General features: G+C 62.6%; 1 protein-coding gene across 5 annotated transcripts in view; it reads left to right on the top strand.

Moving 5' to 3' along the window:
• The window catches only part of TEAD3 (TEA domain transcription factor 3), a 24,636-nt gene continuing 8,264 nt past the window's right edge, over positions 1 to 16,372 (top strand). For 2 of the 5 annotated variants that reach the window (XM_059867767.1, XM_059867768.1), the window contains exons 1-3: positions 11,322 to 11,575; positions 14,514 to 14,578; positions 16,208 to 16,270. In XM_059867767.1, coding sequence (XP_059723750.1) covers positions 11,440 to 11,575; positions 14,514 to 14,578; positions 16,208 to 16,270 — 264 coding nt within the window. In that variant the 5' untranslated portion in view covers positions 11,322 to 11,439. Of the gene's footprint in view, positions 147 to 11,318; positions 11,576 to 14,513; positions 14,579 to 16,207; positions 16,271 to 16,372 lie in introns of those variants that run through there. The other 3 variants (XM_059867771.1, XM_059867772.1, XM_059867770.1) reach the window with 3 other exon arrangements.

Raw genomic sequence — 16,372 nt, forward strand, 5'->3', positions numbered from 1 at the left:
CTGGCTCCGTGCGCGGACCCGGGAGCCCGCCGCGCTCCCCGCATTCCTGCCGCCCGCCCCGGCCCGGCCCGGCCCCGGCCCCGCTCCGGCCCCGGCCCCGCTCCCGGCACCCGCGGCCGGCCCAGCCCCTCCGGAGCACGGAGCAGGTAAGCGCTCGCCGGGAAGAGACTCCCAACCCCCCTTCCTCCGCCTCCTCCTCCTCCAGCCCCTCCTTCCTCCCGGCCCGCAGCCCTCCGCCTGCACCGAGCCCCGGCGGATGGCGGGGGGCGGCGGGGTCGCTCCAGCCCTGCTCGTCCCCCAGCCGGAGCTCGGTGCCTCCCCCCGGGGCTCCCCCCGATGGGCTGTGTGCGTGGGGGGACACAGTCGGGCTGTTTTCACTCCCCCCCGTCGGGTCCCCGGGCTCCCGCCCCGTCGGGGCTGCGCTGCCCCCGCACCGGTCCCCGCCGAGTCCCCCCGCGGCGCATCCCCGGGGTGACAAAGGGGCCTTGTGCCCGCACGTCGGGAGCGTTCGGGGCGGGCGCAGGACGTTGCGGACGGGGATTGCCCGCCCCGGCCGAAGCCCCCCGGGGAAGCGGCGCGGGAGGGTCGCGGGTGAGGTGCGGGGTCACCCGCGTGTCACGCTACATGTGTGTCACACGCATGTAGGGGATGACCATGCACTGACTGTATGCTAAACACTTTGTGCCTCGTCATAGGGGTGCTTTGCTAACAAGGCGGCAATTAGATGTATAATTTTCAGCAGTGTGTCATCTTTATTATTATTATTATTATTTTATTTTTACACCCTCCTTGGGTTTGGTGTTGTTTTTTTTCCCCTTAACCCCCTTGGAAGGAAAATAAGGCCAAGCCCTCGCAGAGCCACCCATCTCCAACCCCCCGAAACTGCTCAGGCCCTACACAACACATTTGGCTTCTACTGACTGAGAAAAAAACCAGTTTGGGGAGAAACCAGCTGGAAATGATACCAGCGGCCCGGCTGGTGTGGCGGGCACCCTGCAGCTGCTCACTGCTGTTGGGTGGTTGGCATGGGGTGGAAGAGGGAAAGGTGAAGGCTGAGATTTTGGGGGGTTTTGGTGCTTTGCAGGGAGCCGGGACAAGCCGGGCTGGGCGATGGTCCCATCAGTGAAGCGATAATCTCCTGTGTCAGGCACGCCAGGGTATTTTGGGCTCCGGCATCCTCTCTCCCCTCCTATCGCTTTACCCCGCGCGGGTACGTGCGTGTCGTGAGTCAGGGCATTGGCAGTGCCCGGCCACCCTGGGGGGCCCTGCCAGCCTGGCTGCCAGCCTCCCCTTGGTGTTAGGGTGCTTGTGATGCTGAGTGGAGAATTGGGGTGTGCCAGGCTGATGTGCTCCCCGTGTGCCCACTGGAGCTGGGGCCTCTGTGGCCTCACAGCCCACAGCCCTTGGTGGTCATTTCCCCCAAGACTGGGAGAAAAAGGGTCCCCAGAGCAGGTGAGGGGTGGGGGCTTGCTGAGGTCACTCACTGGTGAAGCCAGAAGAGAAATGGGTAGGGGGGCTGGGAGCCTGGTGGCAGGGCAGGTGATGGTCACTGTGGCAGTGCCCTAGCATTGCCCCGCAAGAGAGGATGAGCATGACTGTGCCATGGGGAGAAGGCGCTGGATTTGGCTCTGTTTGGGTGTTACAGGGTCAGCATTCCCATGGGAAGAGACTGCAGATGGCTGTGGGGTGAGCAGCTCCTCCTGACAGCTGGGTGGCACAGGGGGACATTGCCATCCCCAGGGACCTCGAGCACCTGGCTACCTCCCCATTGAGGGCATGTGGCTGGCACCACACTGGATTTTCTGACAGGAATAACCCTTTGAAAGCAACGGGTCCAGCCACCTTCTATAAATGGCACCCAGGTACTTCAAGGAGCCTCGTCCTGCCCGTGGTGGCTGAAACATTGGGGGGAGTGGAGGGATGTTTCAAACAGGGCATTTTGGACAGCATAACCCTCCAACAGTCATCCCACATCTAAAATCCCTTTCCTCCAAAGCAGAATCCTCCAGCTCCATCAAGAAAAGGCACTTGCATCCATTTGCCATGACATGCGGTGGCTGTTTATCATGATATCAGAAACAGCATCTCCTTTTAATCACCATTTAATCCCCATCTTGCCACCACCAAGTGGGTTGGGAGGCGAGTCCCGGTGGCCCTGGCACTGTGCCCAAGGAAGGAGCCTTTTCCTGGCGGTGTGTGAGCAGGTCATGGCACTGAGGAGGTGGGGGTGGCAGCGGTAATCAGCTATAATTAATGTATTAAAAAGCAAGTAACCGCGCAGCTCCCATCAAACACACAGAGAGCACGAGGCTGGTGGCAGGTGAGCTCAGTGGTGAGACTGGGTGCAGGCACACAGCAGCCAGAAAGGGCAAAAATGGGTGATTTTGGGCTGTTTTGGGGGGGGAAATTGTGTTTTCCTGCGTTCGTACCTCTTCTTCTGTCTCTGGGAGTGGAAAATGGGAGGGAATAGGCAAGAAGGGGCAGCAAAACCCTAACCAGGAGTTCTGCTGGGATTTGTGTGACAAGAGCCATCCCGAGGCTCTTCGTGAGGTTGGAATCTCTCCATCCATCACTGAAGTGGACGGATGCTTTCCAAAAACTATCCCATCTCTGGGAGCTTCCCTCTCTCATTAAATCCTTGTTGGCTGTGGCAAGGGGCTGGCCGGACGGCCACAGTGTTTACATCACCCTGAGCGCCACTGGTGGATGGGATATTACCAACCACCCTTGATTTTGGGAGTTTCCATCCACGGAGGATTTACCGAGCAGCCAGGCCGTGCCCTGACCTTCTCAGCTGTTTGTCCAAGGTGTTATTTGGGGTGGGGGCCAGGCCGGGGAGCCGCGGTGGCCGAGCCCAGGCACCTGCGTGTTGTGGTTGGGGCAGACACCTGAAGCTCATGGGCGTTCGCTATTGCCACCGTCACGTGGCGACTTATGAAATGTTTTTTTGGAGGGAGGGAGAGAGGGAGGGAGGGAAGGGAGGGAGGGAAGGTAATGATGGGGTGAGCCGGCGGGGCCATGCCCCGCACCAGCCTGCAGCGGGCACGCGGCGGGAGCGGCCCCCTCTGCGCGATAACGCACGTCCGGATCCTGCTGCGGGTCTGGGCATGCTGCTGCAGCTCCCGCTGCTTCAGCTTTCCCCGCCTGTGGAATGGGAGCGAGGGGCCCCGGGAAAAGCTGCTCGTGGTGCCGGTCAGCTGCTGGCCTGGCCGTGATGGTGGGAGCAGGGGGTCGTGTGGTGCTGGTGTTGTTTTGGGCTCCCCGTGCACCTCGTGGCAGGGTTTCCTGATGAGCCCATGAGGCTGAGCCCTTTGGAGGTGACAGGCCGTGAACTCCACGGTCTCGTTCTTGGGGTTGGCAGATGGTGGCCTTGCGGTGACAGTGTTCACATAGGGCTCTGTGCTGGTGCAGCTGTACCTGTGGGTAAAGGATTTGGGGAAATACGGATGGCACGAGGCACATCCCATCCTGGCAACACAAATCCCAATGGAACTCGTCCCCTCATCCTGTCCCAAACAGATGTGATGCTCCAACACCCCAGCGTCCCCCATTACGCTGCCATGAGACAAGAGCAGCACCGAAACCCAGCGTGCCCACCGCTGGCTGCGGGGCGCTGGGTGTGTCACAGGCTGTGCTGGGTCTCTGCTCCATCAAACCGACCCAGAGCTCACCCTCGGGCACACTCCTGCGAGCCGGAGGCGCTGAGGTGCCTGCGGGGCTGCGCTGCTCCCGGGGAGCGCTGGCTGCCGGGCGGCAGGCGAGGTGTGAGTGATGGAGGAGGCTGCTCGGTCCCCTTCCCCCTTTGCTGCCGGGGGATCGGGACGGACCCGGAGCGTGTGCTGGCAGAGCTCCCCGGGCTGCGGGGGGTGGCCGGGGAGGGGACAGCAGGGCTGCAGCTAATTTTAGGAGGTGGGCAGAGCCTCAGGGGAAGCAGCCGGCTGGAGGGAGGTGTCGCACTCGCACCGCGGTGCCCACGAGCATCGAGAGTGAGCGCGGGGTGACCCTGGCTCTGGAGATGCTGGCGTGGGCTGGCAGGGGGGCCCTGCGCTGGCAGCCCAATTTGGTGCTCTGAGGAAGAGCCGTGCCCCCGCGGATGCCCCGGCTGCTGGAGGGGCGGTGGGTCCGGGGAAACACTCGAGGGCAAAGCCCCGCATTCCCGGTTGGCGTTATCCAGGAGGCGGGCGAGCCCCGCGCTGCTCCGTGCCTCAGTTTCGCCGTGACCGTCTCGCCAGCGCTCCCCCGGCGGAGTGCGGTGGAGGCAGGAAGGCTGGCCGGGCTCGGGGATCCTCGCCTGTGAGCGCCAAGCCTTATTATTTCCCCACAACTGTCTCCTCCTCGCTCCTCGTAAAATTAGATCCAGCTGTTCACAATAGCCACTAACTTCTCTCCGGAAGATGTTCAAAGTTTACAGACGCGGGTGCGTGGAGGATGGGCTGCCGTTCCCATGCCAGCTCCTCGCCGCCCGCCCTTCCCCCAGAGGCAGCCAGCTCCTGCCTCCCCCCCGCCGGCTTAGGCAATTCGGGTTTAGGAAGAAGCACACCCGCACGCAGGCATGCGAGCTCCCGACCCAACCGAGCGTCGGGTTTTTATTAGCAGGAAGATCTGGGCGCTTCACAGTCCGGGAGAGGAGGTCTGGTCCAAGACCCTGCTTTTCCCTGCCCGGCTTTGTGCCGGCGCTCTCGGCGGATGAGTTGGGCAGGGTTCTGCTTTCCGTGCTTGCCAGCACCTGTGCCCAGCTATGGCACGAGTTTGGGCTCCAGCTCTTGCATGGGGTGGCCGCTGTGTCCCCTTGCAGCCTTGCCTGGGTGGCACTGCAGAGCTGTCAGGGTCCAGCTGTGGTGTCTGGACATCAGCATGCTGGGCAGGGGTCTAACACACTGTGCTGGGCTCTCTTGGGCCATGCTCCTCGCTGGAGCTCCTTCTTTTACCAAGAAAACTGCCTTCATGTATTTTTAGCAGTTTTCCTCCCCAAGGATTCCAGAGCAATTTTTCAATCTGCGGGAGCTGGAGTCGCTGTGCCCGTCTGCAGCTCTGGGCTCGGGCAGGGGCAGGAGATGCTGGGAGAAGGCGATGAGCTGCCACGGGCTCCCAGCACGCTCCTGGCATGCACAAGGATTTGCTCGCTGGGACTGGCTGGGGTGGTGGCAGCAAAATGGTGCTAAATCAAAATATCCCTTCCTGGGAATAAGGCACTGATGGGGTTTGTGCAGGGCAGCCTGTACCTGCTGTTGCAGCTCCTGGAGGATCTCTGGGCACTGCTTCAAGCAGGAGGGCAGGGAAGCGTGCCCCCCCTCAGGGGTGACAGTGGCTGGGTGACAGTGCAGTGTCACATTCTGTGTCAGCCTCTGGCAGCCAGGGACATCTCCGTGTCTCGGCTGGGGTGGTGATGCCTGACAGCCACTCTGCCCGGTGTCAGGAGCTGATCCCCCCCAGTCAGTTCTCACACCCCCCATCCCGTGGGGTTTTTCTGGCTGGGAGCTGAGCGTGGCAGTCGGTGCTAAGCCAGGGCTCCAGCGGGTGCCACAGTGCAGGCAGTGGGTACAGCTGCTGCCTGGGCAGGCTTGGGTTTCACGGGGGCGGAGGCGGCTGGGGGCAGGTGTGAAATTCATTGCAGCCTTCCTCCTCCTCCTCCTCCTCCTCCTCCTCCTCCTTGCCTGGTAGTGTCCCCTGGGAGACGTTTTCCCTGGCCATGCTGCAATGGCATAAAATGGGGTCAGCAGCACCTGGAGCTCTTCTGTGGAGGCATTTCTCCTCCCAGGAGCAGGACAGAGGGCTGGTGGGGTCCCTGGGATGCCTGGCTGGCCCCAGTGGTAGGGCACTGTCCCACTGCTGGCACAGACCCAGGCTTCCCTAGTGCTCTCCTGACATCAGAGACTCTTGGCTTCCCCTTGGGACAAGCTGGGAGTCCCTGAGGACTCAGGACTTGTTGGCCACTCTACAGGTGATGTTGAGGAGAAGACATCCTGGGATGGATATATTTTGGCAAATTCAGCCATCCCCAATGGGTGCTGTGTCCAGCACTGGCTGTGCCATGGGCTCCCAGCACTGGGGGTGTCACGGGACAGCATGGGGGTGGCCCAACCCCAGCAGGCAACTCCAACCCTGTTGTTTCCATCCTGCTCGTTTCATAACACAGAGAGCAATTAATGCTCTAAAAGCTTTCTATTTATGCGCTGCTGGGTGAAACGCCCCGTCCTGGCTGGGCAGGGCAGCGTAATTGGGCCAGGGAGGCACGCCGGGTTACAGTGTCCGTCTGTCCTCTGCCCTCGGGTCCTGAGCCTGAAGACTCGAGCAAAACCGGCTCGGGTCCTGCAGAATTCGAAACCCAGCTGTGCCACCCTGGCAGGACTGGGGAAAAGGAGGGGATGGAGGGGTTGGTTTGGATGCCTGTGATTCCGCCATTAGGAGGGAGCTGTGCCCTGGGTTTACCTCATCCCCTTCCTCCTCTCTACCCCAAATATTTTGGGAGCAAATCGCTCACATTTTCTCTTTGTTCATCCGCAGCTCTCTGGGATGTGGGGTCTGAGCATCCCTCAACCTCGCATGTCTGAGCAGGGACCAGCCACATTCCTGCCAGCTCAGGGCTTTGCTGGGAGCTGGGGGACCCTTTGGCTGTTGGGGCTGGAGCTGAGGGGCATGGGGAGCCTGGGGCAGCCCTGGCAGTTCTCCTGACCCTGGTGGGATGCTGCCACGTGGCTTCCTGTGGTTTCCTCACTCCGATTGCTTCCTGAGCCGCCCGCCAAGCCGGAAGGGACAGGAAGTGATAGAGGGGAGGAAATTACTTGGGCTGTCTCACAGGGAGCTGGCCTGGTGCACTGGGGGCTCTGCCACCGTCTGGGTCCCCAGACCGTGCCAGGGGACCCTTCAGAGAGGACATGGCCTGTTAGGAGGTGCAAACCTGGGTGGGAGAGAGCAGGGTGGCCACTGTTCCCTCCCCAAGCCAGGGAATCCCTCGCCACAGCCTGAGCTGTTTGGAAGAGGAGCACAATGTAAACAAACCTCCTTTCACCGCCCTCGTGCCGCGCCACCCGCCCCGGTGAGCCCTGGCTGTCCCTGGGACAGCCATGTGCCAGCCAGGATGGTGTTTCCCTGCAGGAATGGGGCACGGTGTTCCCAAAGGGTCCCTGGGCAAGGTGCCAGGGGTATGGGGCTCCTGTGAGGAGCTGCTCCTTGGCAGAGCCAAGAGCATCCCGCTCTGTGCACTGCACTGGACATGGCAGCATCTCCTCTGGTGTGTTGTGGTCTTGCTGGTGTCCCCCAGGAGCTCCACAGCTTTTGGGTTTCCTTCCAGGGGCTCTGCAGAGCTGTGACCGTGTGGGCAGCATTCCTCCTGGCCGTGTCACCAGGTGGGGAGAGGCAGGAGCAGGGACACAGCCCCAGCAAGTGCTCCCCTGCCTGAAACGAGGGGCACGTTAGTGAAAGCCTCTGCCTGCCTACAAATCAGTGCCAGCTGTGCCCTCACTGAGCCCCAGTGTGCCAGGACAGGAGGAGCTGGGGTGCCCTAGAGCCCCAGCTTTGAGGTCTCACAGAGCAGTCCCTGGTAGGGGCTGCATGCTCAGCACCAGGGAGGATGGGGTCTCGTGTCCCCCTCACCTCCAGAGTGTGGGTGCCATCAGTCACAGTGACAGGGAGGGGGTGACAACAGCCCCGTGTTCCCCCACAGGGCTGGTGCAGGCGGCACTGGGCCGGTGCAGGGCTGAGCTGCTCTGTGCTGATCCTGCCCAGGCTTGTCATGAACTTTTATCCTTTTGCTGTGGGGTCTGGGTGCAGGGGGGAGGGAGAAGGGCTGGATTGCCCTGGGCCTCCTGCATGGGGAGGTGGGATGGAGCCAGCATGCAGCTGGACCCCCCCTCTCTGTCTTTGCAGGGTTCTTTGCCTCCTCAGTGTCCCCAGCACCTTTGCAGAGTTTTTTGTCCCAAGGTCCCCTGCCACCTGGGCAGCCCCAGGTAAGAAGGGGTCCTTGGGGCTGCTCTGCCCACACCTTGTCCCTCTGGTTGGTGCAATCTGGGGACGTGCTGTGCTGCAATCCCCCTGGTGGAGCGAGTGCTGGTGACTGTGCCCTCCAATCCAGGTGGTTTGGGGAGAAGCTGTGACAACAGCCACCACCCCTGTCCCAGTTTGGGCGGGACACAAGGGTTTGGGGCAGTGCAAGGGCTGCTGGGGGTGTGCCTCATGGTGCACCAGGTGGGATGATGCTTTTGGGGCTGACCATGCTGGGGAAGAGGAATATGCTGTCCCCCAGCTTGGCAGCGTAGGTCAAGGATGAGGTCTGGGTGCATGGGGGCAGAGTGGGAGTGACGGGCACCTCTGCCCATGTCACAATGTCCCCATGCTCCCAGCCCCAAGTGCTTTCCCCTGTGCCACCCTGCACGTCCCTGACCCGATCCCTATCGCAGCTGGTTGTGCTGGATCCAGCAGCACCTTGCTCCTGACTTTTGACACTCACAGGGTGCCCACGGTGCTTCTCTGACTGCAGACGCTGCCTCCAAAGTATTTCCTTCCCTCACCCACCACAAAACACCCATTTCTCAGGTGCCCTTCCCTCTTGGCATCCCCCTTTGCTTTTGCAGGGTTTAAGGAGGTTTCCTGTAGCTCTATCAGGGTCCCCAGCCCCAAGCAGCTCTCCCAACAGGATGGCTGCCTGCAGCCCCACTGCCTGCTCAAGCCCCAGGTTTCCCTCACATCCCCTGCCCCTGGTGCTGGGGCCAGGCCCTGGGAGCCGTGGGAACACCGTCCCAATCTCCCGGGCAGCCTTGACCTCGCAGGGAGATAAGGGCTGCCCTGGAGGCATCCTGCCCTGAAGGCATCCTCCCCTGCCTGCTCTGGGCACCGCATCCACTGGGAGACCTCACAAGGCTGCAGCCCCCTCCATCACCCTCTAAAGCTGTGGGCTGGAGCGTGTGCCCCCCACAAATTCAGGGTGTGAGGGGCGAGTGAGCTGGAAGTGGGGACACCCTCCTGGGCTGAGTGCCAGTGACCATCCCCACTTATAAGTGATGAGCATCCTCAGAGCAGGCAAGCATCCCCTGGGGATGTGGGTCAGTGGTCCTGGGATGCCCAAACCCTGCAGAGATGCCCGTGCTGTGGGAGGGGTGGTCTCCCTGCCCTGCTCCCTGGGGAGCAGCTGCGAGGCAGGAGCCGGTGACATTATTTTCTGGCAGGTCCGGTCGCCTTGCCTGTGCTGAGCAGGTCTGGCCGCGGTCTCCGCGGGCCGTCCAGCCGTGCCGGTTCCCTAATTGCTGCTGTTGGTGGTGTTTTGTAAGGGCAGGGTGGAGCGGCACTGGGCCGTGCCTTGCGTCAGCGCGGTGCATGCACCCTCCCTCCAGGAAATCAATGTCTTCGCCTGGCCAAAAGCAGGTTCGGTGGAGGAGGAGAAGGAGGAGGAGCTGCTTCCTCGCACCTTGGCCGGGGCCCCAGCATCACCCTCCCTCCTCTCCCAGCTTCCCTGAAAAGGCCGGGCTGGGATTTCCCTGCTGGAGGGGGAGTGGGGTGGGAGGGGGCTGGGGACCGCCAAGGGAGGGGGACACGTGTGTCACAGGCGGGGTGTGGGGTCAGCTGTCACCCTGCCCGTGCAGGCAGTGCCTGGCACGGTGACCCAGGGCATTGGGCATGCTGCCTGCAGGGGTGCAGCCAGCCCCTGGTGGTTTAGCTCTCAGCCCTATTGCTTTTTCCTTGGCCCCCAAGACACCCATCAGCTGGGAAGCCCAGGGGGTCTGGTGACTCCCTGTAAAGTCACCCTCTGGCACCAGCTCTTGGGGCTTTCTCCTGTTAGGGTGAGCTGATGGCAGCCCTGTGGTGCTGTGTGGGTGCTGCTGGGTCCTGGGCTGGCACTGGCCTGCAGGGTCCCTGACACTGAGTTTTGTCACACCGGGGGCTCCTGAGCTGCCACAGTGCCGAGGGGTCTGGCTTTGCCACAGGGCTGCCGTGGGGTCTGAGGCCTTTGGAGGCTGCTGCAGAAGCTGAGGAGTCTCAGGTTCCCCCATGTCTGGGGGTCCTGGGAGACCAGCCAGGGCTCAGCCCCAAGGCAGTCACACCCCACTCGACAGAGCCCTGATGCTCTGGGCTGTAGTGGGGAGTGAGGGTCCCCCTGGTCCTGTCCCTGTATGCCACACTCTCCATCCCTGTGTCCCCTGCCCTCCCATCCCCAAAACCCTGCAGGGTTTGGACCCTGCATCGCTGCCCCACGGAGCCAGCAGCAGCAGGCACGGCCGGGTGCCTCTGGCCCGTCCGGCAGCGCTGCCGCCATCCCTGCCTTGGCCGGCTGGCTCGATCCTACAATCCAGTTCTCCTTATTTGGCCACAGTGCTCAGCAAGAGGGGGAGCGGCGGCGGGGGGGACGGGCGGCGGGACCGGAGGGGCTGACATCACATCGCGACGAGGGAGAGAGGAGGCTTGGGGGGGCTAAGTTTCTTTTTTTATAAAAGGAAAAAAAAAAAAAAAAAAGGCAGCAAGCAAGGCCTCGCAGCGCACTTGAGCCAGCGGGCTCAGCAGTTCCTTTAAAAGGAGATGTCTGTGCTGGAGACCTTTGTACACTCCCAGCCCGTCCGGGAAGCGCGGCGGCGCAGGAGACACCTCTCCGCTCCCACCGCCGGCAGCTGCCGCCAAACATGTTATTGCAAAACACTGAAACGCTGCGCTGGGAGCTGGGCAGGAGGAGGAGGAAGAGGAGGAGGATTGAAGGCTCCCCGGCATCACCCACCAGCTGGGGATGGCCCGGGGCCCCAGCGGAGCATCCTCAGGGTGGGGGGGCCTCTCCTGGTACCAGGGGAAGGGCTGCTGGACGGCTCTGGCCACCTGGTTCCCATTAGTGAGGTCTGGCTTGGAGCTGCTCAGCATCTCCCTTCAAATCCCAGCTCTGCCTTTGCCAGGCATGGTGGAGCCGGGATTTTGGGGCCTAGGGGTGTTTTTTGGGCCAGCTTGCCTGAAGAGACTGGTGTTTGGCAGTGGGTACTGGAGCAGGGTCAGGGTTCACGGGCTGTGGGGCTGCTGCCACCCTGTCCCGAGGTGTCAGCCATAAACACCATGTGCCCAAGTTCCTTGTATGGGTAATACAGTAGCTGGGGGCAGTTTCCTTCCCAAACTTTATTTGGGTGGATCCTGGGTGGTCACTTGTGGCTTGGATTTGGGGGTACTCATAGAAATCATGCTCTGCCCCCAAGGAAAGCCTGTTTGTGTGTCTGATGCCTTACACTGAGTTGCTGCACTGGGTGCCAGTGAGAGCAGAGCAAGGGCCAGGAGCAGACCTGGCACCGTGCTGTCACTGCACCCCATGCCCCAGCAAGGGTTCCTGGCTCTGACAGGTGTCCCCTGTGTCCCAGCAGGTTGTCCCATATCCGTGGGGGCTCAGGGTCGGAGCCCAGAGCAGCCAGCACCATAGCGTCCAACAGCTGGAACGCCAGCGGCAGCCCTGGGGAGGGGCGGGAAGATGGCCAGGACGGCATGGACAAGAGTCTGGACAATGATGCCGAGGGTGTGTGGAGTCCAGACATCGAGCAGAGCTTCCAGGAGGCGCTGGCGATCTACCCACCCTGCGGCCGGAGGAAAATCATCCTCTCAGATGAGGGCAAGATGTACGGTGAGTGCCGGGGGCGGGGTGGAGGCTCCGGCCGGGACAGGGTGGCCGGGGCTCAGCTGAAAAACCTTCTGCCCCAAACCCACACTGGGGTATGGCCCTCGAGCATCCCCCAAGCCCGAAAGCAGCTGGCTCGGGTTCATCCTGGGGCTGGGCTGGGGAGGTGGCAGTGACCTGTGTCCCTCCCTCGGCACTGGCTCTCCCTCCCGCTCCCTCCCTCTCTCGGCCCTGCCGGACTGACTGGTTTGGTGAAGCCGTGGGGCAGGGAGCGGGCACGGGACTGCGGGGCCAGGGCAGCCCCAGCCCTCCTGCTCCCCTGTGCCTCCACAAACTTCCCCAAACCTCCCCCAACCGGACCTGGTGGCCAGAGCACCCTGTGGCAAGGGTCACTCACCCACCCCGAGACACCCACACCCAGCTCAGCTTTTGGTGATTTCCTTGGTCAGCCCCACTGGGGGGATGATTTTGGAGTGTCAGCCTCAGTTTTGGTGTCTTCCCAAACTCCCTGTCTCTGCCAGGGGAGGGACTGGTACCTCCTGCCCTGCACATCCCATGATGTCACCCCCAAGGGCCAGTGACCTCAAAGTCAGGAGCAGGCTGCCATAATTCCAGCACCCCATGGTGACAACAGGACCAGGGCTGGCATCTCTATCCCCAGCCTCCAAAATTCACCTGCCCAGATGCTGCTGTCACAGCAGTGGCTCCCCCAGTGCCACTAGAGAGGGGCAAAAGGCACGAGGCTTGCTGGAGAGCACAATGCCACTGTCCCCACACCCGTGCCAGCTACCTGTGCCACCGCATTTGCCAGGGCCCCCCACCCACGGTATGGGGGCTGCTGGAGGAGCGGGCTGAGGGGGAGGCAGGGGAGCACAGGGCTTCCCAAGCCTATGCATTTTTTGGATTTCTCTGGGAATAGCTGAAGTGCCGCCGGGAGCCTGGCCCTTCGAAGCACGCCCCAACCGGTTTTTCCAGCCTTTCAGAGACATCTGGCAGCTGCTTAAAGAGGCAGCAGCCCCTGCTGGCCTTTCATCTCCCCCCACCTTCCCCTGCACCTCCCCATTGGGACCCCCGGGACCCCTGGCTGGCATTACCAAGAGTGCCAGGGGCACTGGCAGCACAGGCAATGCCAGCATGTGGCATAATGGTGTGCCAGTGCCTCTGCTCTCCTTCACCACCCCTCTTTTTGGGGGTTCCGTGGGTGCCCAGGGTGGTGCCAGCTCCTGCCATGCTGGTGCCAGAACTGTGGGGGTGGCAAAGCAAGGTGGGAGCTGGGGAGCCAGGACCCAGCACGGGCACACTGGGCCTTGCTACACACTGGGTTATTTTTAACCCAGCCTGTCCAACTGGTTCACGTGGTGGTGTCAGGGGAGAGGAATTTGGGGAATGTGGTAATTTGGAGGAGGACGTGCCCTCTCGGAGGGAATGGCACGGTCCCGGATGAATCACAGGGAGAGGGACAAGGGACAGGGCACGTGGGCACAGGGATGGCTGCGAGGGTGCAGCCTTGGGCACGGTGTGTGGCAGGATGGGTGCAGGAGATGCTGGCCCTGGATGCTGGGCACTAGGGCTGGCACTGGCTCACCGAGTCCCCAGAGGCCCCACATCTCTTTGCGGCATTTTTTCCCCATATTTCATTCCCACGGGTAGGGTACAGGGGGCAGAGGATGGGATTCAGGAGCAGGGCATGCAAGGGGGGTTTTGAAGGTGTACCCCCAAAGTGGGGCTCAGCAGCATTGTCCCTGCTGCAGCTGTCATCTCACCTGGGCTTACAGGACACCCTTGCAGACCTGGCCCCTGCTAGGTGCTAAGAGGGAGGCAGGAGGGGTGGCAGCTGTGCCTCAGGGTGACACCAGGGTGCCATGCCGGCTGTGCCAGGGGTACCCCCTTTGTCACCCACCCACCAGCTCCTGCCTGGCGCGGGCACCCCAAGGGGCAGCTGTCTCTGCGTGCCACCTGGCCCTGTCTGTCCCCATGCGTGTGTCCCCCCAGGAGGGCCCAGTTGCTGTGGGGCTGGGAGGGGGCCAATCGGGGTGGAAGAGGAGGAGGAGGGGGGGAAGTTGTATTTTTTTTTAAGGGATTTTTTTATTCTTTTAAAGCCGAAACCCGCTCCAAGGGCATTTCGACAAGTTCCAACCGCGACCATCTGGTCCATTAAAATAAATCTGGCGTGCCTGGCTGCCCCCGTGCGCGGGGGGGCGGCGGCGGGGGCCGGGGGGGCCGGGGCCGGGAGAAGAAAGCTCCCAGCTGCTCTGACGTTTGAACGTAGATTGGCCACAGCTGGCCCCTGAAATGTGGCGCAAAAGCAACTTCTGCTTCGAATTAGACCAGGACGTTAGGAAATACTGGTGGAAAGGCCAGCACGGCTTGTGAACGGGAAGCGGGGTGCCGGGATGTTGGGGGGCCAGCCCGGGACCCCTGCGGGCACGGCTGCCCGGGGTGGGCTCGCTGGCTCTGCTGGGGGCTGCCACGGTGCTTTGAGGGGCGCTGTGGTTTGTGGCGGGGGTCCTGATGGCTGTCACCTCGCTCTGAGCCCCGGGGCTGGGCAGGCAGCGGGGTGGGAGCCACCAGCGGGGGGGGTGCCCTGGCGTGGCCACCCCCGTGTCCCCGAGGTCGCCCCGACGCTGTCGCGGCAGCGCCACCTCCTGGCAGCGCCTCCCTCGCCGGCCCGGGGGGCGCGGGGGCCGGGACCGGGACCCCCCGAGTGCCGGGGCCGGGACCCCCGGGGGGGCCGGGGCCGAGACCCCCCGAGTGGCGGGGCCGGGACCCCCCGAGTGGCGGGGCCGGGACCCCCCGAGTGCCGGGGCCGGGACCCCCCGAGTGCCGGGGCCGGGACCCCCCGAATGCCGAGGCCGGGACCCCCCGAGTGCCGGGGCCGGGACCCCCCGAGTGCCGGTGCTGATGCCCCCCGTGTGCCAGGGCTGACCCCAGGCTCTGCCCGCAGGTCGTAACGAGCTGATCGCCCGCTACATCAAGCTGCGAACGGGGAAGACACGGACGAGGAAGCAGGTGAGGGTTGCTCTGCTTTTTCTCCTAGGGTGGGCTCGGGGCGGGGTGGGAGGCGGTGCCAGGTAAGCCCGAGGGGGAGCGGATGTCCCATTGTCATCTGTGTTCCCTCCTCCAGCCACTGCTGCTGCCAGCAGGTCCCCCATCCTCTGCGAGGAGCTTCATCTGTGAGCACAAAACCCCTGGGGTTTCCTCAGTCCCAGGATGCCTTGAAACGGGGGGCGTGGGGCCATGCAGCTCCCCACCTGGTTGGGGTGACCCTGTGGGTGGCAGGAGCCCTCAGACTATCTCTGGGCAGTGTGTGTGTGTCTGTGTGCCTGCATGGGTCTCTCTGCTGCACCTTCTGGATCTGGGGACCGTTCCAATCTCTGCTCTTTGCCAGGCTTTATGCCACTTGTGCCAGGTGCCACAGCAAAGGCACCCCAAACCCCGTGGGCTGAGAGCAAGGCACCCCCATGCCAGCCAGGGATCCAGGGATGGGCTGTGTGGAGCTGTGGGGCTGGAGGTACCAGGGAGCCCTCGCCCTGCTCTCACTGCCCTGCCTGGTTGGATGCTGGGGCAGGCAGGGATGCAAGCAGGGCACACAGAGCTCCCTGCAGGAGCACACAGAGGTCCCTGCAAGCCCTTGCTTCACCAAACCTGTCTGAGGAGCTGAGGTGCAGCCAGGCCACCCATCCCAGAAGAGCCCATGGCCTTGGATGCTTGGGAGCATCCCCCACAACAGGGAGATGGCTGGGTTTGGGACACTTATTCTGGGACAGTCCCATGCCACAAGTCCCCACAAGAGAGGGGTGCTGGTCCCTAGCACTGCAGAGGTCATTCCTCCAGGACTTATGCTGGAAAGGAGAGGGACCAGAGTCTGGTTGCTGGTTTTGTGTTCAGACCAGTGCCAAGCAGCACTTCATTTCTGGATTAAAGACTTAACTGGGCCTCCCCTCCATGGGGGAGGGATGCAGTGCTTTGGGGGGAACTCAGGAAAGGCATGGGAGAGAGCACCCACAGCACTGATCCCTCTGTGCAGTCATCTCCTGGGCAGCCTGGCACTGGTGGGAGCAGGTTTTTGCCAAAATCAGCCCTGAAGCCCTGTGGGTGCATGGATGCCCGCCCTTCCTGTGGATGGCCCCCCAGCCATGCTGTGCCTTTACTACCTGGACATCAGCCCCTTTTCTTTAGATTTTGCTTTTACAGGGGCCTGGACACAAAAACCCAACTTTCTCACCTTTCCCACATGCAAAACCAGCAGGAGCCCTGAGGCAATGTCCCAGTCCCTCCTGGACCCACAGTCCCCACCGAGTAACCCGGGGCACCTCAAACCTGCCAGGCTTATGGTGCTGGCAGGGTCTGCCTCTCCTTCCCCAAGAGGTGCTAAATGGGGACCCCCCTCAACTGCAGCAGCTTTACACCAAGGAGCTCCACCCCATCCTGGGGTGGGCACAAACCAGCATCAACCAGCACCGGGGTGCCCCAGCACTTTCCTTCCTGCAGCTCTTGGCGGGTGCAGCACCCTCAGCATCTCGGGGAGCAGCCCCAGCGCTGCCCCTTTCCTGCACTCCCTGCCCCGGGGACAGAGCCTGCCCTGCAGGATCTTCACTCTCTCTGTGTTTTCCTTTTGAACGGCGTGGCGGGCCCTAGGTGTCCAGCCACATACAGGTTCTAGCTCGGAAGAAGGTGCGGGAGTACCAGGTTGGCATCAAGGTACGTTGGCGCCCTTGCCCAGGTGTCCGCGGCGGTGTCTCTGTGAGCATGGGCAGCCCCTCTCCTTCCTCCTCCTTTCCTCTGGTTGACGGCTCTGCTGTT

This window comes from Haemorhous mexicanus, chromosome 25, assembly GCF_027477595.1.
Source record: "Haemorhous mexicanus isolate bHaeMex1 chromosome 25, bHaeMex1.pri, whole genome shotgun sequence".
NCBI lineage: Eukaryota > Metazoa > Chordata > Aves > Passeriformes > Fringillidae > Haemorhous > Haemorhous mexicanus.